Consider the following 24,063-nt stretch of genomic DNA (forward strand, 5'->3'; position numbering starts at 1 on the left):
ATTAGATTCATTCTTTTAATGCCAACATTTAAAATTCAAAATTCAATTAACTTACTTTTCCAGATATAGGGTGACCAATGGGGAAGTTAAGGTGGTGGTCGGTTTCGCTAACCCTAGAGTCACGATGGCTTCATGCAACTGTTTTACTGTTTCAGTTTCACCTCTTAGAGCTGCGCCATTTAGGATGTGGAAAAAGGACAAGACTGTTGCATCTTTGATAAGAACATCCTTCTCTTTCATCTCCTTTAGAATGTTAATAGCATCTACAATGAAGTAGCACAAAAGACCCTTAGGTAATTTCATGTAGGGAAAACAAACTGCTATTAAAACAGCATTTCAAGCCCAGCAGGAATGTAAATTCTAGTGTATAATGCCGATTTCAAGTTAATTACTACTTGCATTTCTAAACGAGACTACAATTATAAATCCACAATAGCATGGTTTTATCATTTCCCTGCAACTTTGACTACAAATTATAGATAGGGACTGTGTGCCCACTCTGCACCGCATAACCCTGTACGGTCTGCCCTATAGCTGCAAGATCCTCCTAAATGGATGCTTTTATCGTTCAGAGCTAACATCTGCTAAATCACACCATTGTTTCTTCAGCAGATGGCTTGTCAGGAGGCCAGATAATAAAGATGTGTTTACACTGTATATACAGCCAGACTAATGGTCTGATACCGATAGGGCCTGTTTGCTATGTCGATACTAATTAGCCAAGCAGAGCCAATGAAAGCTTTCCAAAAGACTGCATGTTAATACATTAGATTCATTAAGCTTCATTAGGAAGGCAGAAACAAACATTTTAGGGTATGGAATAAGTGCATTTTTATAATGTTGTTCTTAATTATTGCACAGACAGAATGTTTTGACCGCTTTACAGAAAGTGATTTTTAAAAAGCAGGCTAATCTTTATAAAGAGTTTTCTGTGTTAGCAAGGCTTCCAAGGAAAAAATTCAATGTTCAAATCAAGTATTTTCTCCATACACTTTTCACTATAAATTTTTTTAATCTTCTCTAGGCACAAAGAGAGGAAAGCTAAAGAAAAACAGTTTCAAATATAAAGCCCAATGAGAAACTGAAGAAATGATCAAATAGTAAGAATATATTATCAAGTGTAATTAATTATGTTAGGCTTAGCATTATCTCAACAATGAGAAAACTGGAGTATGCATATCAACTATACGTCAGCTAGGCTCTCCCTGCAAACTTTTCTAAGTAAAAACTTATTAGAGTATACATTTTGCTAATGTTATTAAAAGTTAAGACAAAGACTCCTGCAAAATTCATATTCTGAAATAAAGGCTATGTTTATAGGTTTTATGTTCAGCCTTCTGACGTTCTTAAGCAAAAACAAAGCCATTAGTGCAGGCATATAAGCAAATTGTGCCATAAGTCATGATCTTCAAACTCAGTCCAAACAGCAATGCTAATAAAAACTAGCTGCAGAAATGCAAAAAGCACTGAGCTGTGCAAATGTAAATGACAAGCTTGCCAATCCATTAAAACTAATGGCCTACACTGTCCATGCAGCTCTGGTTGGATTCACATGCAAATTTGTATGCAAAGTGTTCAAGCACTCTGAAGGACATGATATACCATTAATATCAATTCACATGTTACTGCAGTGGCAAGATACTTGCATCACGTATTTCCTTTATGTGCTGATGCTTACCTTGGAGCTTGCCATGTTTTCCCAATACTCTTACAAGTGCTACATACTTGCCGGTGTCAAGGACGGCAGACGAATCTAAACGGTCACTAAAAATTAAAGCCACATTTGTATTATGTCAGAAATTGGTTAACTGAAAAGGACTGCAATAGCCACTTGATCACTTTTCAAAAACTCAACAGTCAACCTGGGTTGCTATTATCATTGGCCTCTACATTTCAGTTGAGGTTTATTTTTGAAGCCATATACAAATTCATATGTAATTATATTCAAAGCGACAAAAGAAGAAAAAGTATAACATTACATATATATTGCATCTTTCGATCTGTAAGTGATACTCATGAAGAAACTCTCCTGCTTCATGGCATTTAAGGTGATTCGAACTTTGTAATGAATACCAAAATACCCAAAAAGACATATTTTTATTTGGTAAATCTATCAGGATAGGAAACCAAAGATACTTGAGAAATGGACAGAATTTTGCTTACACCACAGTATAGACAGGGGACTGTTTAACAAGCCTTATAAAACAGTTACCATCACCACTGTTCTAATATGCAGTTGTGTAACTGTTGGGAAAAAATCTTGGCTTTAAGGAACAGAATGCTTTATCATACTTACACAAAGGCTCCTTGCTGAAAACAAGCCATAATTAATCCGAGTCTTACAGTATGAAATTTCAAAAATGCTGACAAAAAAGAATTTTTAAAAGCTACATTATATGCAAGTAGGATTCAATCTACATGATCCATCAAGAACTGTGTATCAGCATAAATGCTGATGATTTGCTTCAGAGCCGAGTACTCACAATTCTCGTTTCAGGTTCAGTGCATCTTCTGCATTATCATGTCGACAGCACAAATTTATTAAAGATGCATAGCCACCGACAACCATGTCCGATTCATATTTTGCTTTCAATTCAAGAGCTTTTTGCATGTTCTAAAATAAAGGATAGAGGTGAATAGTAAGATATGAATATAAAAGTAAAAATGTGAAATGTCTAGTTTCAATGTTTGGGGTGTAAAAAAAAGTTAATAGTACTTTTAACATAAATGGATTCATGTTATTAACTTCACCTTGCTTTCTGGTATTTTTATTTGCCTTTTAAAAAGCAGGAAAGCCATATATGTAGGGTTTAAAAGATTTGTTATCTGTAAGGCAAAACACACCACTATGCCAAATTTGATGTTTTAGATTTGGGTACCATATTATAAAAAAGACTTCCAGATTAAATGCATACCAAGTCAGCCCTCACTCACAGTCCAATTTTCATGCTCAGAAAAATATATCATTGCAAAGTTCCTCACAGTCTAATTTAATATTCAAGTAATGTGAAGAAATATTTTAGAATTTAACAGTACCATATTATAACCTTAAAATCAGTTGTATTTTTTCCCCCCTAAAAACACAGGCATACAACCAAATGATACTGAACTAGAAACTGGAAAAGTCTAGTGCTATACCACAAATTGTAGACACACACTAAAATGAACACAAAGTACAGCTGGACGCCTGCTGAAAAAAGGCAAGAGACCCTTTATCTCAGAAAGAGCTTTTTTCCAGCAGGAAAATGGAATTTCAATCCCTGCATTAACAACCTAGTAATATTTGACTTGCAAATGACTACTGCATGTATCAGTTGCTTGACAATCTAGATACAAGAGACCGGAGCCATGGCTTGAAAGGACATTTGGCATGTATGATAAACCTATCACGGCTGTTACTATCATTCACTTTGCAGATTATCATAAACAAACTACAGCAACCCGAAAACATGCCATTCAAGGTGTAGCTAAAATTAGTTAACCTTTCATTTAATTGCATTCTTCACAGACATGATGTATAATAATCAACTGTAAAAATCATAAATATTATATTTAACTTTGCTTACTTTTACCTACAAAGAATTTTTTACCTTAATAGCATATTTGAAATATTTAAACAAAGGTTACCTCTTCTGAACAAAGCATTAATATGAGTTGCTTTAGGACATCTCCTATAGGTTGATTTTTGGCTTTTAGTTGTTCAAGTTTAGACTCCAAATGAGATGATGTAAACTGTGTAGTCTACAGAAATGGGAAGAAAAAAGAAGGAAAGAAATTTACTATAAATCTCATGCACTCTTTGTCTCTCCTTGTCTTTAAACTGACCTTTCCTAAATGTCATAAATGCTATCAAAGATATTAATCTGGGTATCTGTGGATGGACTCCAGGGGTTTATAAAGCTCCTAGATTAAATGCAAATTTCTTAGATATGTTGATTTTTCTGAGGTGGGAAATGGCTTTCACCAACTTCTTGGAGGTATACTGATGATAAAAATGCTAGGTTTCATAAGAACATAAGTCTATAAGAATTCACGTTAAATGCACTTATTATAGCATGTAAAATCTACTCAGAAAGCCTACTTACTTTTTGAGCATCTGTCTTCTCTCTTTCAACCAACATATTAACATCCTAAAATTAGGATTTAAATCCGAATTAGAAAACACGTGGAAAATATATTAGCAAATGTACAAAGCAAATTTTGAAAGTCTCGTCTCATTTTTACTGCTATTTTCCCACCTTTCCAAAATTTTCCAGAAATGCTGTTTATACTTTATTAACCACTGTAATAAATATTTAAAACATATCCTTCAATATATAAACAGCATTTACCAACAATCAATGAAAAGCCTTGTTTTACAGGTTGTCATTTAAATAAACTTTTGGCCAAAAGCATCATGTTTAAATAAAATTTTAAAATTAAGCATTTTAAAAAGTTGATTACAATTTCACACACACCTTAATCAATTCAGGAACATGGTAGCTATCCAGTAGATTACGGATGCCTCTGTAGATATTCTCAGGAATTTTTACGTTCTGTGCAAAGTGAAGGGAGAAAAAAAACAAAACAAAACAAACAACCCTAAGTTGTAGACAACCAAACTGAAATTTGTCTAACAAATTATCTCAGACATAATTTAAGTCTCCAACTCGTGTATGTCATTGAGAAGTGGTCTGGTTGTACGTAAAAGCAGCAATTTCAAATCTAATAGATACATGTCAGGCAGGACAGGCATTATATAGCAAAAAATGAAATGGTACCATCTCCTTCAGCTGATGGAAGTATTGTCTCAAACGCTCCTCCTTGGCCTGTACCTCTGAGTCACTCATGCTGTCAATCAAGTTATAAAGAAAATAGCCAACAGCTTCTGTGGAAAAAAACAAGAGAAAGCATTCCACTAAAATTACTGAGACTGTCATGTTATCAAGATTAATTTATAAGAAATCATTTTGGTGTGAGATGTCACCCTGATGAGAGGCTCTGAAATGGCAACAATGATCACTGAGGCATAGAGATTATGTGGTTTGGGAGCACATATCTAACTGGTGAGTGAAAGGAATATTAATTATTTTCAGACCGAGTGACAGCTTTTCAGTACAGAATCTTACTTCAATCTATTTTTTTCCACCACTCTGTGACAGAAGTGGTCCTGCCCAAGGCCTTACCCCTTTCCTGTCCAAATCACAAAGAGTGAGAATAAATGCCTTGTGTACATTTCTATACTAATTTTTTGGTGGGCAATATTTAGGGAAACACATAAAATTAGAGTATTGTTAAATGTTGAGTATAGAAAGTTAAATAATTTTAATAAGCAGATACAGTAATCCTGTGGAGAGCTGCCTATTAGCCAATGAACAACCAAGATTAACAAAGATGCTTTGTAACAACAGTAATTTTCCTATGCATTCAAGCATAAAATATATAGGGCCATGTGTTAATCTAGGACAGAAAAATTTGAACTTTTAAGAAGGGTACCGGGTACCTTCTTACAGAAAACCCTATAGTCTAGGCTTTATTATATGAAAACAAAAATTATTAAATGTCAAAATAATGTACTTTGGGTAATAAATTATATTTAAGTGGAAAGACCTCTTTATTGCTTTGTATGTTTAAATTACACCTGCAAAAACACTAAAAACTCACAAACACTAAGGATTACTGACTGTTAAGCTTATTTTGATAGGTGCTATAAGAAGCATTTCTTCAATATCTAAAAAGAAACTGCCCCCAACTCTGTCTTTAAAAAAAATAATTATGATAAAACCAAACAACTCATAGATCTCAAAATGCTGTGGTTAGCAATATAAAGATTTATAATCAAATGTTTTCAAATTTCACTTTCAAAAAGAAAGCATTTACTGCTGTAATCCTTCTAGCCCATCATTACACAGAAGAATGGATTTGTGGATAAGTTACAATCATCGAAATTGAAACGCTACCCGTTGGTCCTGGAGGCTTCTGGCAATAACGTCCATCCTTGTACAACAGTTCTGTTATCTGGTAAGACAGAAAATGCGCACATTGCAGTAAGAGAAGCAAACAAGAACAAATACAATCTGAAATTGAATTCTTGAAATAATAAAGCCTCTGCCCAGTAAGGTATTATTCTATATCACAGTAATTCAACACCACCCCCACCTGCCAAGGAGATTGTTTCGTTTTTAAATAATAGGTTTGTCTTTTAAAAACAAAAATAAAACAAACCTATGTTGAAGGAAAACTGCAATGTTTCATGAAATGTCACTAAGAAAGCCTCCAGACTGACTTGTTAATATATTGTTCTAAATAAATTGTTATAATAGGAAATAGCTTACAGGAATTATCAACCAAAGTTATTTGTCATTGTATTGTTTTTGGTCTGTTTGAAACTGGGCCAGTTTCTTCCTTTTAAATGAAGTTTTACAGAATTAACAAAGCAAAATATAAGTTTGTTGTCATTGTTGACAGTTTTTCAACAGTTTTCCAGTCATCTTAAAGGGTCAAAACTTCTAACGTGTTTGTTCTCATGGATTCTTATCAATTGAATACACAAACACTAAAAGACTTACTCTTCGACATTAATTCTGCCCACAAAATTTCAATAAAAAAATCCAAATATGTATTTTATGACGAAAATGATTACAAAACCTACAGTACTGACATGTAACTTGAAAACAGTATTTGACTATATATCCACAGGCTGAAGATAGTAAGAAACAGTTATCTGAAGTGATACGAGTTAGGAATTCTGAATAACTTTTATGTATATTCTACAACTGAACTTATTAGTTCTTTAAATAGTGCCTGCCACATATTATAACTTAGCAACTCAAACGAGTTACTTCTGCAACTATTTATTTTCTAATATGGAAAATTAGGCAAAAGTGACCATATCCCACTTCACTCCACCATGAATTAATGCTGTGGTTAATAGCAACTCAAAGGATAGTTAAGACAGAAAGTGTTCAAAAGTAAAGCAAAACAAAACAATCTTCACCTACAAATTGTTTTTTAACCAACACAGACATGTATATAAGACAGACAATAAATTCTACCAGAAGCTGTAGCCATACATTAGACACAGGACAGCCACATTTAATACCAAATTTTGTACAAAAACACATTTAAAAAACCAATGAAAAATCTTTCTAGTCAAAAAAATTATTTCTAAATATAAATGTCTCAACCATATATTACAACTGACTATTTAGTTTGAAAGGCAATATAATACTAAAAAAAGAACTGAATGAAAATAAGATTTAAAAAAATACTTAACTTGGTCATTCTAATCAGTAATGCATATTCTGATTTTATTAAGCTACAAATATTCTTGTAATTCACCATAAGGGTAATTGTACTTCCTGCATAAAAGCAATTAACTTCTTAAAAAAGATAGCCATTTAAAAGTGATCTATCATTCATATATAGATACACTTACACAAACATATATGTACATGCATATATTTTTTAAAATAACTATTAAATCTGTATGGTCAAATGCCACTGCAATAATGTTAACAGCTGTTTTTTGGAAAAGTTGGAAATCTTAGGAACAATTTAGAACTAAGTCAAGGTTCACTGCAATAATAAATTTCATGCCCCAGGAAGGCATTTTCAAAACTACCAACTTTAAGATTCTATATTCATTAACTTATAATGATACATCATTAATGTATGAAGCTATTACAACTTTTGCTTTTTTTATGTATCACCTTATGATTTGCAATATTGAGAGTACTTACCTTGCTCCAAAGACTTATATTCATACACCTGCAGGGGGCAGCAAAGGATTAAAAATAAACCCAGAGGTTTGAAAAAAAACACTTCTAAGTTAAAACACACTAGCAATTACTATATGCAACGGATACAGATCGAAGCTTTAAAAAATAAGTACATAAATGTTTCCAAAATCAAGGTGAATTTTCAGGGCAAGGTAATTCAGAAGGATTGACTCTCGGCTACTATGAACCCTCAAAATAAAGATCAATTTGGGCAAGAATCATTAAGAAACATCCCTAAATCTTGGGGTCCCAGTTTGACGGAGCAGGATGTTTGCATGGTCTCAAAGTGTCTGCCCAAGACTGCTTACTACTTGCAATAGTAAAGACAGTAACCACATAATGGGGAAATGGAACCAATGTCTCCACTTGAGTGATCAAAACTTTTATCACTAATGAGATGCTGATGGACACTGTTTTTAGATTTGATTCCCTGAGAATGACAGAACATCACTCCTGTGGTATTCCAGCCAGGGGTGTAACATGAAGCTAAGTAAGTATGGGGAACCACCAAGAGGAACATTCTGTAAAATAACTGGCCCATTTTCTCCAAGACTATCAATGTTATCAGACAAAGGCTGAAAAACTATTCCAGATTAGAGAAAATTAAAGAGAAAAGACAACTAACATCCATTCCTGAACTGGATTCTGTACAGGAGGGAGAAAATACAAAAAAAGAAAAAAAAAAATGGAGAGAGAGAAAATAATTGATAAAACTGGTACATGAACATTAGATTAAAATATTCCCAGTGTTAAATTTCTTCAATTTGTCAACTGTGCTGTGGTTGTATAAGGGAATATCCTTGTTCTGTGGAACTACACACTGACATATTTAAGGGTAAAAGGTCATGACATATGCAACCTCAGCCCAAATAGTTCCGAACAATTAAAATTTATATATATGTATACATGTGTGTTTAAATAGATGGAGAGAATGTATAACGATAAGGTGGCAAAATACAAAAAGTTAATAAATGGGGTATATAAGAGTTCTCTCTACTACTCATAATTTTCTGGAAATTTGAAAATACTTCAAAGAAAGCAAAAAGAACAGCTCACTCAGATTTGCCTGTTTAAATGAAAAACCATTTACAAAACTGGGTAGCCAATGAACACTGGTCTTATACTATTTCTAAGCTTTGTAAACATATGTCTATAAGCTGTGTATATTTTAATTCAAACACAGAAGCTACTTTAAGATGACTGGTTATGTGTTTTAATGATAATCTTACAATGCAAGTATAATTTATATAAGATATTTATTGTAGTTGTGTATATTATATTTACATTGTAAAGTGTGTACAAAACTTACAGGCTTTTTTAAACCTATACCCACAAAAATTCAGATTTCTTTAAACTTGAGTTTGGGTGGATTGCTTTGGTACAGTGAGTTAACAAGGCACTTATTTTTACTTTAAAAACATATTCAGAATGAACTACTGACACACAAGACAAGTTGGATGGATTTCAGGGGCACTACACTGAGTGAAAAAAGGCCAATCTCAAAATACGATATACTCTCTGAGTCCATTTATACAAACTCTACATCTAAAATCATAAAAATTGAGAACAAATTAGTGGTTGCCACGGGTTAGGGACAGTGGAGGGAAGACAGAGGGGAGATAAAGAGGCAGTGGTGGGTAACTTGTGATGATGGAATAGTTCTGTATCTTCATTGTAGTGATAGTTACACAAACCTATACATGTGATAAAATGTCAGATCTATACACACATGTTGTACCAATGTAAAATTCCTAGCTTTGATAACGCACTATAGTTACATAAGATGTAACCACTGGCAGGAAATGGGTGAAGAGTATATAGGCCCTTTGTGTCCTATCTTTGTAACTTCCTGGAACGCTCTAATTATTTTAAAACAAAAAATAAAAGCATGCTCCATGCCCCTCTGTAATCTTCTGCCTTATGATAAAAGCATCCCTCCTACTAAAGCATGTTAAGAAAAAGTTTTGAAAACGATGAAATCTTATCTGTTAAGTGGGAAAATGTTTATAAAGCCCTGTGTTTAGCATAGCGCTTATTTTGATTTGGGAAAAATTCTTTGAGCAGTTAGCAGAAGAAATGATAAACTGACTTAAAAATTGCACCTCTAGGCTGCATCAGAAAACAATCTCTCACCTATTACAGGAAATTTTCATCTCATCCATCCACAGATTACAGAGTAGCCTCCTCTGACTACTTGGTATTTCCATATGCAGAAAGTTCTTTTTTTTTTTTTGCCAATTAGGAAGTGAATGTGGAGTAAGCCCTCAAAATGAGGATAAAATGCTCCTCAGTGAAGAATGAGTAAAAATCTATAGTGATAAAAAGTCAGGCATCTTTTTGGTTAGGCCAGTAACAGCTTTAATTCCAAGGAACCTGAACCTGTAGCTAGATGCCTACCACATGTAAGGACTGGGGGAGGGGGCTGAGGGGAGTAAGGAAATCAGAGTTTGCAAGTGAGAAGCCAATGCCCAAAAGTGCACAATGTTAAGTGGCAAGATTAGCTTTTCTGCACCATGGACCCCTTTGGGAATTTGGTGAATTCCTCTTCTCAATTATTGTTAATTTTGTCAGATGCGATAATATTACAGTGGTTATGCTGTCTTAATTAAAATAAGTTCTGAGACATGTACTAAAGTATTTATAGATAGAATGACAAGAGGTCTGTAATTTTAAACAGTCCAGGGGGAAAAAGGGGGTAAGTGGGGGTGGAGAAGGAACAGATGAAACAAGATTGCCAAAACCTTAACTGTTGAAGCTGGGTGGTGGGTACTGGGGAGTTCTACTTTTGTGAAAGATTGAAAGCGCCATTAAAAAAAAAAACACTCATATGCATATACCATCTTTGGTTTAATTAGATTTTACATCTCTACTCAAACTCTCAACATAAATAAAACTGAACTTTCTTTTAAAGAAAAGCTACTTTAATCATATTTTTCATCAAATATCAACTTAATGTAGGATAAAAAATATTCCTAAGATAGTAAATTGCCCTCAAACTTGGCCTGAAGTACCTAGGGAAGGCATAGAGGTAAACTTTCAAAATTGTACATATAGCTAAAACAACTGAAAATGACTAAAAGCACTATCTTGAACATGAAGTTTCATGATGGATGGCACAGGTCCAGAAAAAAACAAACCAACCCCATGCAGAATCTTTTCAAACCAAGCTTGTGTAAACAATAGTCAACACTTACTCATTACACATTCATCCCTGCAATATGACTTCTGGTCCCAAACTTCCACAGAAAGTACTCTCACTATTATCAGCAATTTCAATTCAAAATTCAACCATCACTTTTTGGTCCCCTTTGACCAAGTTTTGGGATGTGCTGTTGATCGTTCCCTCCCAGTCTCCTAGTGATGCTACTCAATCTCTTAGAAATTCTCCTTCCCCAGCTGCTTCTTAAAAGAAATTCCTCTGTACTAGATTCCAAGTACATCATATTTTTTTATTTTTAAGATAATCCTGCATGTAGATATTTAAATTCCTTGTTTCACAACAGAGGAAACAGACTCAAAGGCTAAGTGAAGTATCTTCACCTGAAGTTCCACAGGCTCCTCGAAGGATCCCCCAAACTGCTGATCATCTCTTCCTGTTGTCCCAGTCCCCCATCTACTCGTATCTGCACCCTTTTCTACCCTCTTTGAAAATCCAGTCAGTCTTATCTTCATTATGTCAATCTTTCAGTGCCTCAAAGCCATGACTCAAGGTCTAAACCTCGTAACTTAGAATGAGCTCATTCATGAAGAGCCCCAGGCTACCATTTTGCTTTATTCCTTGCCATTACTTCATGGTACTGGGCTACCATTATGTCAATCTGTCATCAGGTCCTCAAATGCACTATTCTCTCAGCCCCAAAGTCTTTGCCTAGAATGCCCTTCTTTCCTCTGAACAAATTCTTACTCATCCTTCAATGCTCAGCACCTTCTCTACGTATCTTGCCCTGACCCATCCTTCCTCTAACCTTGGCAGAAAGAGATAGTGTCTTCTCTAAACATGCACAATTATCAAGACTAGTTTGCAGTTGCAGTCTTACTTTCTGGTCTCCAACTAATGAACAACTTGGGGGCAAGACGATTTCTATTCATCCTTGAATTACCTATTATCTTGCAGTCCCGGCCCTCAGTACACATTAATACGAGCTACTATTTTCTTTTCTAAGCACTCACAAATTGTAGTTCATGAAGTATTTCCCCTCCTCTTGTAAAAATGTCATGTGTGGAAGTCTCACTGGCTGACTGAAAAGAGGACTTAACATGAGGCACTTGGAGTCTTTGATACAGCTAGTATCAGAAACTTGATTTTCTTCAACATATGAAAGGCAGCTCAACCTTTCACCACTGGGTCAAAAAATCCTTCCTTATATCACAGAACTCTCTCTCTATGGACTACAAAGACTTAAATGCCTCCATACCAATTCTGAAACATTTCTCTTTTTGATATGTTGTATCGCCAAGCAAATTCTGAACTATCTTCAGTGCCATTTTGTCTCTTAGAAGTGAGTCAGTATTTCTGGTGGTGGTGTTTTCAGTAACATATAAAATGTACACTACCTTCTTTCCAATTTGAAGTTCGTTCAGCTAGTGCTACTGTTAAAAGGGAAGAAAGTCTTATTCATACTAAACATCTACTTGCCCTGGATTTGACAAAACAATTTACTAACTTTATCAGTCAGAGGTAAATGCCCTTTAAAATACTCTGGAAATAGCTTTATTTCTTTATGAAAGTTTAAAGTAAAAATTTCCTAATAATCTTGAATAATCTAACCTTAACTAAGTAGTACAGAATTTAAAAAGTTTTTTACAGGGGACTTTGCCTAGATATGTTAACAGACAATTTAATTTAGAAATTGGAAAACTTTGGGAAGCCATTACACTTGATTGGTATTCAATGATCATTCCTTGAGTTTAACAATTTACAGAAAGATTAGCTTGCCACTTAAACATCACTCAAAATATATGAGAAAAAGTGTTGGTTTTTAAAAAAAATATTGTGGAATAGCATAAAAAAATTCATCTGGGCTCAAATAGGTTACACAACACATGACAGGAACTACTGCCTCGTGGACCCTGGACCTACCCCTATTAGGGAGGTTATACTAAAGGTAGATAACTATTTCAAAAATTGCATTCCAACATTGAAATACACATCCAAGTTTCCCTTAGGATTAGCTAAAGTGTCTGTCATATCTCGTTTAATATTCCATAACTTCTTACATTTCTGATAACACTGAATAATTATATTTGGTAAGGAGTAACTTTAAGTGAATTTGTTATGTGCTAATCCTTACAGGAGCTGCAGGACTCTACTGACCACACCAACCAGATCTCAGTTTTCTCCTAGTCACTGGGCCAATCCTAAAGTTACTAGAGAAGCACATGACAAGCGATTGTTTCAGTAGCGGTGCTGACTGTACTGACAAAGAGACTTAAAAATATACATACTATTCGATTCAGCGTTGAATGAAAGAACAGAAGGCTACGCTGATGCCAAGATAATGGACTATAACAACTATGTTTTGAATTATTAATAGTTTTGGGGGTGGGAGGAAAAGAAAGAAATCACCTCTAGTCCCAAACGCTTCAAATTACACACATTCTTACGATTAATGCCAACCACAACCTGAAACTTTTCTGTATCTATGATAAAATTCATCAACATAATATAGTTTTAGAACCTACAGATTTAAAATATTTCCCCAAAAGGGACTAACTGAAATTTGTTTTTATAGGGCGGACTATCAGAGCAGAGAGACCTGGACAAAGAGAGCCCTAGGGATCTGCAGGGAGCTGTCCTCAGTCTTCAGCTGAGTACTGATAAGCACATGCCAGTGAGGAAACAATCTGAAGCCAAGGAAACTACCCGAGAACTTTTCAGAAGCTCCAAAAGAGACAATTCCCAGAACTCACACAGGGATTGGAATAGTTTACACTCCCAATAATCTCAAAATACATGGCCTAGCAGATAGAGTACTCAGGAGGATACTGCCTTAATAGCTGGGCTCAACTAAGTCAGTGGGAATAATCCTAGACCAAAAGCTGCTCTAGTCCTACCCAACAAAGCAAGCACTAAGAAAACTGTCCTACCCTAATGTACAGTACAGAGAACTACATTCAGTATTTTGTAATGACCTATGATGAAAAAGAACATGACAAAAGCATATGTATGCATGTATGTATAACTGAATCACTATGCTATACACCAGAAACTAACACAACATTGTAAAAAAATAATAAACTGGTTGCTTCTTTAAAAAAAAAATTGTTCTAAGTAACTTAAGACCATCTCAGAACAAAGCTCAAAAATATTCAGAGAAATTGAAAAAACAAAAAAAAACCCAACCAAACAACAACAAAAAACCCACATCCACCAGCATAAAATCCACACCTGGTATCCAGTCAGAAATTACAAACAAGCAGAAATGTATGGTGCATAATGAGAAAAGTAATTAATTAAGAGAATTAGTAGACAAGGACATCAAGACATCTATCATTAACACCTCCAGAGTCAAGAAGGAAAAAAAGAAGCATGAGCATGTTAAGGAGATGTGGGAGGTTAAAAAAAAAAAAAAATTCAATTTCTAGAAATGATAAATACAATGTCTGAGCTTAAAATAGATTCTGGATGTATCTCTGCCTCAGCCAAGCCTCTGCACTGCACAAGTTAGTCTACTTTTGTCACAATAAAGAACAAGTTCCTCTATGTTACTTAAAATATTTTACAATCTGATCCTAACCAATACTTCTAATCTCAAGAATACTTGTTAAATTAAAGGGAATGCTCAAAAACAGGCAGAAATAGAGAACAAAAAGGCCTCAGTAATTAATTCAACAGTGCTAATCATGTGCCAGGTATTAATATCTACGAGCTAAAAATAGTGCAATAAACCAAACATGGACCTTATGTTCTAATAATCAAAACATCTGCCTCAAAATCTTTGTCATAAAATAAGAGCAAAAAAAAAATGCATGCTCTTATTTAGAACCTTTTATTTTTCCAAATTGCAATGACTTAGGTTTATTTAACTTCCCAGCCCACAATGAACCAAAACCAGAAAATTATTTAAGCATATGTAGGTTACTTTTTTTTTTCATTGCATTTTTTTTGTCCTTTTTAAGGGGGGAGGTAATTAGGTTTATTTATTTATTTATTCTTAGAGGAGGTACTGGGAATTGAACCCAGGACCTCATACATGCTAAGCATGCACTCTACCACTTGAGCTATACCCTTCCCACCTATGTAGGTTACTTAAGGTAACTACACTGAAAGTTGGCAAGAGGAAGATTGAAAAAAAAATCTTACAGCAAAGATGACACAAAATTAAAAAGAAGCAAAAAACACAGCAACCAGACACATTTACTGGAGGAGTAAGCAACTCTGCATTTTAATCATTAAGCCACTAAAAAAGATCAGTGACAGACCTTGGTATATATCAGAATATACAATTCAGCTTTCTTCATCATATTGGATCAATTTTATAGTCCAAGTACTTTGAGAAGTCCACAATTTGTGAAATACAACAACTGCCATTCAAACTGACTAAAAAATAGGTTAGTAAAGCTAAAGAAGGAAATACCCACAACCTGGAAGTTTATATTAAAAACTTGTTTTCAAGTCTTAAGGACAAATTAATGTATGACAATGTCACTGTATTTCACTTCATGATGCATTAAGGGTTCTTTTTTAAAAATCTAGCTCTACTAGCATTTTTATCTGCTTGATTATATACATGTGTTTTTCAAACTTTATTTTTAAAGGCACAGACCTTGTTGCTTTTTGTTTTTTTTAAACTTCATACAAAGCAGCTAATCATTTATAAATGTATGCAGATGTATGAAAGGAGTGGAACTACACCAGCTGAAGAATCCTACCTGCTTGTTCTCTCTCTTGTCTGCACTGGAGCTTCCGGAGTTGTCTATAGAACTAGTGTTCCCATCAACAAACAGTCTAAAAATTACTGGGATTATTATCAGAAGTCATTAACATTATAAACACAGAAAGAATGAAAAAATTACAAACTCATCCTTTTGCAACTACCACAGTTAACAACTGATTTGACGAATTACCAATGGCTGCTATAACCACTGAAAGTAGCTAGGAATCAGGGAAGACACACTGTCTCAAAGTATCACCCCACAGACACCTTAATGATCACAAAGGAGATGAGGTTCTTTTGCAAGGGAGACGCAGGGGCCACCAACGTAAACAAATGATCAACCCTCGCTGATGGCACTAATACTGGACACCTGACATTATACCCCTTTAAGCCAATCACCTATGAAGTACACTTGCTAAAAATGTTCAACCTAAGTCTGATCATGAGGAAGAAATTAGACACAAATGTGAAAGCAACATTCTACAGAGAAAGTAGCCTGGACTCTTCTGCCCACCCCACCCCCTAAAAAGTAGGGAACTGTTCTTGATTATGAGAATAAGGAGATACCAATCACATACCATGCATAAACTTAACTGAATCCTCAAAAAGTAAAACAGCCATAAAAGAGAAACTTTAAACAGCTGGGACAATCAACATAGACTATATATATTGGATGATGTTATAATATTGCTAATATTTTAGGAGTGATACTGGTATTTTGATTATATAGATGATGACCTTATTCTTCAAAGAGATATGTTGAAGAATTCAGCATCATGTTGTCTACAAATTCAAGTAGTTCAGCAAAAAGGGAAAAAAAAGTGTATATATGTACATGTCTGTGTGTGCATATAAATGTGTGTGTATATTAGAGCGAAAGTATATGAGAGAGGAGGCAAGTCAATGTGGCAAAATATCAACAACTGGTGAATCTGCGTAAAGGATATGTGGGTATTTCCTTTCCTGTTCTTTCAATCTGTCTCTACGCTGGACTATCTCAAAATAACAAAACTGGCAGAAAAGGTCATTAACATTCCCTGAGCACACCAAAGCAGAGAGTAGTTTCATACCGAATAAAAGTCATCTTGTAATTAAATGCTCAAAGTATAAATCAAATATACATGTAAATTTGTCTATAACGCCAACTCACCACAAGCAGTGCATTCTTTTTTGAAATAAGACTTTTACCAAATCAGTGTTATTTCTGAGAAGAGATGATATAAAAGGTGACCTAAACTCAACTACTTAGTAGAAACAATTAAAACAAGTAAGGTTATTTCAGGTAACTAGTATATTGGAAGATAAGAATATCTGTTTCTTTCTTGACAAAGGAGGTCAAAAGGAGCAGTCAGTCAATATTCAGGCAAACAACATTATATATATCATCTTACCTTCTAAAGCCTAGAATTAAGCTGCCTCTGAACGAAGTAAGTGAGAGAGGCAATGTATTTGATTCTACTGCAAAAGAAAATGAACATCATAAAACCCCAGAGCAAAAACAAAAACTTAAATTATCAACTTATTTGGAAACACATTTATACCAATACTTTTCAATTTTCATTTTGCAAACAGTATCTTAAGAATGGAAACGTTTTCATACAAAATTAGACAATGCAGTAACATATACTGGCAATATAATCTATCCTTTTAAAACATTTTACTTCATTTACATAAATATACACAACTATGATTTTATATTCTCTTCTATAAATGGCAGTAACTAATCTACCAGCATACTCAAAGTCAGCCTGGCACACATACCAAGGCTGTATGTTATTGGACAACACGGCACTACGAAGGGAGAGATTGTAACTACCCTTTAAAAACAGAAGACGAGGGAAGAAGTTCTTTTCTAAGAGTGGTGTTGGATTTTGCTGAACCATTCACACTTTCTCATTCCATTTTCCACTATGATCTATGGCTTGCATTCATGCAAGAGTGACAACCTAAAGTCATAATAACCTCTTTATCTCTGTTACATAATTGACTTTTACTGATTGTTCACTTTTCTGATGATTTGTTTGCTCTACTATTCATTTTGGCATTTAAGTCTACAACCTTATATGTTTCAATGCCGACACCATGAGCCTGACTTGCCTTAGTGTAAAAATCAGGCCTTAAGGCATAAGACCTGATTTTGCACATAATCCTTGCCATAATCCACAGAATGGAATCATGGTAGGCATCGCCTGAATTTCTTTTTCCCTGTCACTATATTAAAATGGTGTCCTGTTATAAATAATTGTTGTAATCTTTTCAGTATACATGTAAAGTGGCTACTGAATGATCCAAGAGGGATGAAATTAGGAAGGAACTCATAGTGGGAACAAATTCTGAAGAGAGAATTAATGAATATCAGGTAAAGATTAAGCTACCTGGTTCTTTAAAAAAACAAAAACAAAAAAACTCATGGGAAAAGACACAGTAGGTTTTAAGATTTGCTCATTTCCCTAAATATGAGTAAAAATTTAACCTACATACATAAGGAGAATTACTTTAGATCGACTGTTAGATCCCCTGAACAGGAAGCTTTAAGTTTCACAGTGGTTGTATGCAGCATTTGAAAATCTAAAAATCATTTCTGAAATGACCTGCATTTAGTCACTCCAGGAATTTTAAAGTAGACACACCACATGCTTTTCAGTAACCTTCAATTTTGCTTGATCAAATTAATTTCTATGCCTACAAACACAAGTGGAAAGAATGTTTCTTCCTACTGTACAAACTTGATCAAGATAAGCCATTTACTAAGTCATAAGGATGTAATGTACAGCATGGTGACTACAGTTAATAATACTATGTTTCATATGTAAAAGCTGCCAAGACAGTAGATCTTAGAAGTCTTCATCACAAGCAAAAACAATGTTTGTAACCACGTACGAGGACAGACGTTAACCAGACTTATTATAGTGATCATTTTGCAATACACACAAATATCAAATCATTGTTATATATTTAAAACTAATATAATGTTCTATGTCAATTATACCTCAATTAAAAATTAAAAGCACAAGTCATTTACTCTTCTCTACTACCTGCCATTCCTTGTAGTAACCAAAAGGGCTTATCTAATAGCAGCCTACAGTGAACACCAGCAATTACAGAACTAACTGCTCTTCAAAGACCTGTAAATCAAAGGTGGAGGGAGGGCACTGTTGGGAGTGTGAGCTGAAATCTTCTTTAGTCTTTAAGTTCATGGCATCTTTTTTTTTTTCACACAGTTAATAAATAACCTCTTGGAAACTTATTTCTAAACTATTCAAATTAGTATTTTACAGAATATAATCAAGTTTTTATTCATTAAAAAGGTGACCAGAAATATCTCAGCAAGCTGGAAGGCTGCTGACAAAAAGCACCTAGTTTCCCTAGCAACAAACAAGTCTAAAAGAAAATCAAGAGGTTGACAGTGAAGCAGAATGGATGGTATGATAAAGGGAAAGGCAGCTCTCATGTATCCACCTTATGTGCCCAGATTCCTCTGCTAATGCTTCTGTTTTCATCTTGTCAGTATGGAAAATCTATATATTATACAGAGTGGAAGGCAAAATCAATACACTCAGATAGCAGCCAGCATTAATTCCAACCTTGCACTCAAATAACTACACCTCTAACAGTCACCACTTTTCATACTGAACATTTTGCCTTTCCCTTACAATAATACAGTAAGTTACTTTCAATAACACAGATACAGGTAATATATATTAGTAACTTAGTTTTCACAAAGCTTCCATGTATACCATTTGAATATACATTAATCAAAGCTTAACTTTTAACATTTTCAGGGACTAGAAATTGATGTCTATAGGTTTTTTTTAATGATTTTTTTTCACAAGATCTGAAACACTGTCAAGTTAACGTCACAGACATCTTTTAAAATGTTTTTTTAATGTAGAATTTATTAAAATTAAAATATAGGGAAAAAATAAGGTTAAGGTTAGATGATCTTGTTTCTGGCTCAATCGATAACTTTGGGCAAATCATTTAAACCTCTCTATAATTTTCTTCATCTATCAATGGAGGAATTTTATTAACATGTGATGAACACTATAAAGCACCCTAGCATTTATAAATGTTTAGTAAACATCTGTTGTGTTTTTGTTAATGAGGACCGGTAGATGGCTTCATGCAACTTAGGGCTATAATAGGCATTAGTTTAGAATACACTGCCAGAAACAAAATCTCATGATTTTCAAGACTTCCACATGGTAAGACAAATAGGTTATACTATTCCATTTCATGAAACTGAAGCGAAGAGTGGTATACAGACTTGTTTCAGGTCCCATAATCAGCAGCTTAGTTATAAATATAATCCAAGTCTTTTGGGTCTCCAGTCCAACCTAATACCATGTGTTTTCCAAGGACCTTTTAACTTTAAAGTTACTTCCAAATTATGCACAAGTTCAACTGATAAACTGTCTTAGCAGTCTGACCTAAACAAAACATATAAAAATTTCCCTGCTTTCAAGGAATTTACTTTGAACTACATGGCGTAGGCACTGAGGGCATGAACTACCCTGTATGCCCTCAATAGTAACTGAAATCAACATTTGCCAAGTTTACTGCTAATGCTGCATACTTACAAAATGATAAAACATAGTCTAAGTTTCCATTTACTGCTTCACTTCTCAATTCAGCTTGAGAAAATATATCATTTTCATGTAGACATCCATGTTCCTAGGGATAAAGCATATTTCAATACTACACTTCAGTTAAAAATATTTTGATATGCCATTCAAATTTCCTGTTTTCCCATTTCTTTGTGTCACCATATTCTGAAAATCCTTCATTTAAAAAGATCATTTTCTAGAATAACACATATAAACTGAATAACTGAACTTTAGCAAAAGCTATGATATGGTGTACCAACATTTCAAATTATATGCTTATTTTCAAATTCATATAATCTGTTACCCTCAGAGTGCCTTCCTTCTAGGAAGAGTTTACTACTGAAGACACTGGAACAATTCTCTCATTTGAAGCAAAATAAAAATTTAACACATTGATTTAACATGATATTTGGGGGCATATAATAAGGTAAAGATCAAATTTATTTTTATTTAACTCCAAATGACTAATTACTTATCTCAACATCATCCTTTAATAATTTAAGTATATAAGCCAAAATTTAGCCATTTATTGAACCACTTTTTATTAACAGTGTATTAAAAAGCAACTAATACTGCATAAAGATAAATTATGGTATATCCATACAATAAAACAGCATGCAAACATAAAAAATAATTGCGTAACTACATACTATAATGTAAAGGTGCCAAGTGAAAAAAGGAGGTTTTTGGGAAATAAAAATATGGGGGCAAATTACTTTTTAAAATATATTTTTAATAGTAAAATATGTATAGCACAGTCTCAAAATACACTGCTAAGTACTCAGGTAAAGACACTGAAGACGGGTGGGAGGGGATAAACTGGGAGTTCGAGATTTGCAGATACTGACAGGTACATATAAAATAGATAAACAAGTTCGTACTGTATAGCATAGGGAAATATACTCAATATTTTGTAGTAGCTCACAGTGAAAAAGAATATGAAAATGAATATATACATATTCAGGTATGACTGAAGAATTGTGCTGTACACCAGAAACTGACACAACATTGTAAACTGACTATAACTCAATAAAAAAAAAAAAGCTTAAAAAAAAAAGTGAAGACATAAACTCTACCTTTAAGAGGACTGTAATTATGTAATTTTTTCAATGAAAAAAGAGAACACTATAACATCAATATGAGAAAAATCAAGGCATTATGTGAATAACCACCTAGGAAACAGGTCTTCTGAACAAAACACTTCTCATTAAGGTATCTGGTGCTCTGCCATGTTGTTCCTAAGTGTACAGCACTTAATTTCAAAATTGAGAGTGCAGCCATTGCTGACCCAATGCACCGTCCAAGTCAGTTTCTTCATATGCCCCTTCATAAATGCCTTGCCTATTCTGGTGGGGACAGGAAGCATCTGGCAGGAAAATAATGCTTTGGGGTCAAATAAAAGATTATTTAAAAAAAAAAGGAATAGTAAGTATACTAGGAGTGTATTATAAAAATTCATATAGAAGTGAAAAGTAATACTCAAAACATGAAAACTGCAGTTGCACTGTAAAGTAGGATTAAAGAGTGAATATTGTTCTATCTAAATTTTGTACTGGCATTGTCTTTTCAAAACACAAGAAAAATACTACTTTACTTTTTTTAATCTTTTTAAGTTTAACAACTATAAATGTCACACTAACCAGTATTTTTACAAAGCTTTAGAAAATTGTATATAGACATAACCATTTTAGCCCTCAGTTCAGTGACTTTTTTTTTTTGTGGTTACCACAGAACACTAGGGAAGAAAGATGTTCTCTTCAATTATGAATTAAAACCACACTTGCACTCACCTGCAAAACAGCACGGACTGACTTGATATTATCAAAACATGGAAACACGTAATTTATGTACGTCTCCTGATCAGGAGTTACTCCTACTTCATGCATTCCTTTGAGGACTTCAACTACACCTGTAAAATCAAATTTAAAAGCACAAAGATGAGGAACTTGGTATACATTAGCAAAATATCAAAAAGTTCAGTTCATTTACTCTCTGAATTATACTGTGGGAAAATTGCTCAGCATTTTGTCTGGGAAATAAGATAATGATTTAAAAAATCTCCTTAGATGTTACATAGACTAGATGTAGCATAAGGGAACCATATATTTGATTTTCTATCGTTGGAAAACAGGCCAACACAGTGCTTGCAGATAGAAGATTTTTATTCCTATACAAACACTTTCCCCATCATCTATGCCTCAAATACATTTTATTCTTTCATTCTTCATTTTCCCAATAATGTTCTTCAGGGAGAGGAGTGCATTCTGCTCATTCAGATGATCTGTGTTGGTAGTATTTTTAACTTACGTTATCTTTCTAACTGAAACTAAAGCAGGTTTTAAGAAACATGAGTTCACACCATTGCTCAGATAAGTAGTCACTCCCTTGAGCACTCTGAGGAAACATGCAAGGGTATTCAGCTCAATAACTACAGCCAGATGGGAAGAGGGAAACATTCGTCAATAAGGAGAAAAAAGGTGGTTGATCTGACATACATGCATACATCCTCCCAAAGGATACAATTCATATTTTTCTGAAAAAATAAAAGATTAAAATAATCATACATTAACTTAGATAAACATGTGTATCCAAAAACATCTGTGAATTTAGAGAATCTAAACTAAGACTAAATAAACAATCTAGTAAAAATGTTTCAAATGTAGGCACAAGAAAGTTTATGACTCTAAAGGAAAGTCTCCATTCAGAAAGTTTTATTAAAATAGTTCAAACTATTGGGAAAGACACATAGTTTTCCTGAATAACATTTGCCAGCTAGGGCTGTTCACTTCACATTTCACATATATTTTTAATATTTTTTTAAAGTTTATTTTTGTTATTATTTTTTTAATGGAGGTACTGGGTGAACCCAGAACCTTATGCATGCTAAGCATGCACTCTACCACTGAGCTATACCCTCTCCCTCTCCACATGATTTTAGACTACCCAGGGCATTCACTTTAGGAGGAGGCAATTTCTGACTTTTTAAAAAGTTCTCTCTATTCAACCACTTCACGCAACTGGCATTTTAGGCTTTCGTATCAGTCCTTCCTTTTATATCTTTCCCCTTTCATATTCTTCGTTTTATGTGTCCTAAATATACCAAAGGATGTAGATCCTCAATCATTCTGCATTATTTCCTCTCACTCGGACCAATTTGCTAAAATTCTAAGAGAAGACTTTTCCGTTTGCACCACAGAGAAAAATACTAGCAAGATAAGCCATGAGGAAGTCATTGTAACAATCTCTCTTACGGGCTGCTGATAGCCAAATCTGAAGCAGAAAAATTCTAGAGTTCAATAGAAATTTGATTATCCTATTGTTAAAAACTTGGTTCAGTTTGATCTGACCTCTAAATACCTTCCCTGAATTTCCTAAAGGATATTTTTATTCCTTGTGAAACACTTCTCTACATCCTCCATTTCTGCAGCCTTTATTTCCCTCTGTTATTTATTTCTACCATATATAACTCCCCAGACAAAAAAAAAATTCACTGCACTGATAAGCATGTTACTTTCTTACCCTACACCAAAGAAAGCATACAGAAGACATACAGCCATTTTCCTGTTACATAAAGAAAAGACTGTAGAAATATATACTTTACTCTATTTCAAGACCTCCTGCAAAGGAGAAACTAGTTTTTAAAAACTATAAAACAGCTGACAATCTCTCATATTCTCAACTTACCTTTCCCAGCTTTCCTATTTTTCCAGATAAAACCTTCACTGATAAAAAAAACTTGGTACCACTTTTTCAAATGTCCTTAATGCAAAAATCAGTACCTAGTTTTTAACCAGTAGCTGAGAATTTTTATAAAATAAA

The 24,063-nt window shown here is 34.0% G+C and overlaps 1 protein-coding gene across 2 annotated transcripts in view; it reads right to left on the bottom strand.

The window, feature by feature from the left end:
• LRPPRC (leucine rich pentatricopeptide repeat containing) overlaps positions 1 to 24,063 on the bottom strand; it is a 93,759-nt gene that overhangs the window by 48,782 nt on the left and 20,914 nt on the right. For both annotated transcript variants that reach the window (XM_010967767.3, XM_074378788.1), the window contains exons 12-23: positions 22,035 to 22,153; positions 20,218 to 20,311; positions 17,029 to 17,095; positions 7,722 to 7,749; positions 5,940 to 5,997; positions 4,761 to 4,867; positions 4,458 to 4,535; positions 4,086 to 4,130; positions 3,628 to 3,741; positions 2,484 to 2,614; positions 1,679 to 1,764; positions 56 to 263 (exon numbers count right to left, since the gene is read on the bottom strand). In XM_010967767.3, the coding sequence (XP_010966069.3) occupies positions 56 to 263; positions 1,679 to 1,764; positions 2,484 to 2,614; positions 3,628 to 3,741; positions 4,086 to 4,130; positions 4,458 to 4,535; positions 4,761 to 4,867; positions 5,940 to 5,997; positions 7,722 to 7,749; positions 17,029 to 17,095; positions 20,218 to 20,311; positions 22,035 to 22,153 (1,135 nt within the window). The remainder of the gene's footprint in view (positions 1 to 55; positions 264 to 1,678; positions 1,765 to 2,483; positions 2,615 to 3,627; positions 3,742 to 4,085; positions 4,131 to 4,457; positions 4,536 to 4,760; positions 4,868 to 5,939; positions 5,998 to 7,721; positions 7,750 to 17,028; positions 17,096 to 20,217; positions 20,312 to 22,034; positions 22,154 to 24,063) is intronic.

The sequence above is a fragment of the Camelus bactrianus genome, chromosome 15 (genome assembly GCF_048773025.1).
Source record: "Camelus bactrianus isolate YW-2024 breed Bactrian camel chromosome 15, ASM4877302v1, whole genome shotgun sequence".
Lineage (NCBI taxonomy): Eukaryota > Metazoa > Chordata > Mammalia > Artiodactyla > Camelidae > Camelus > Camelus bactrianus.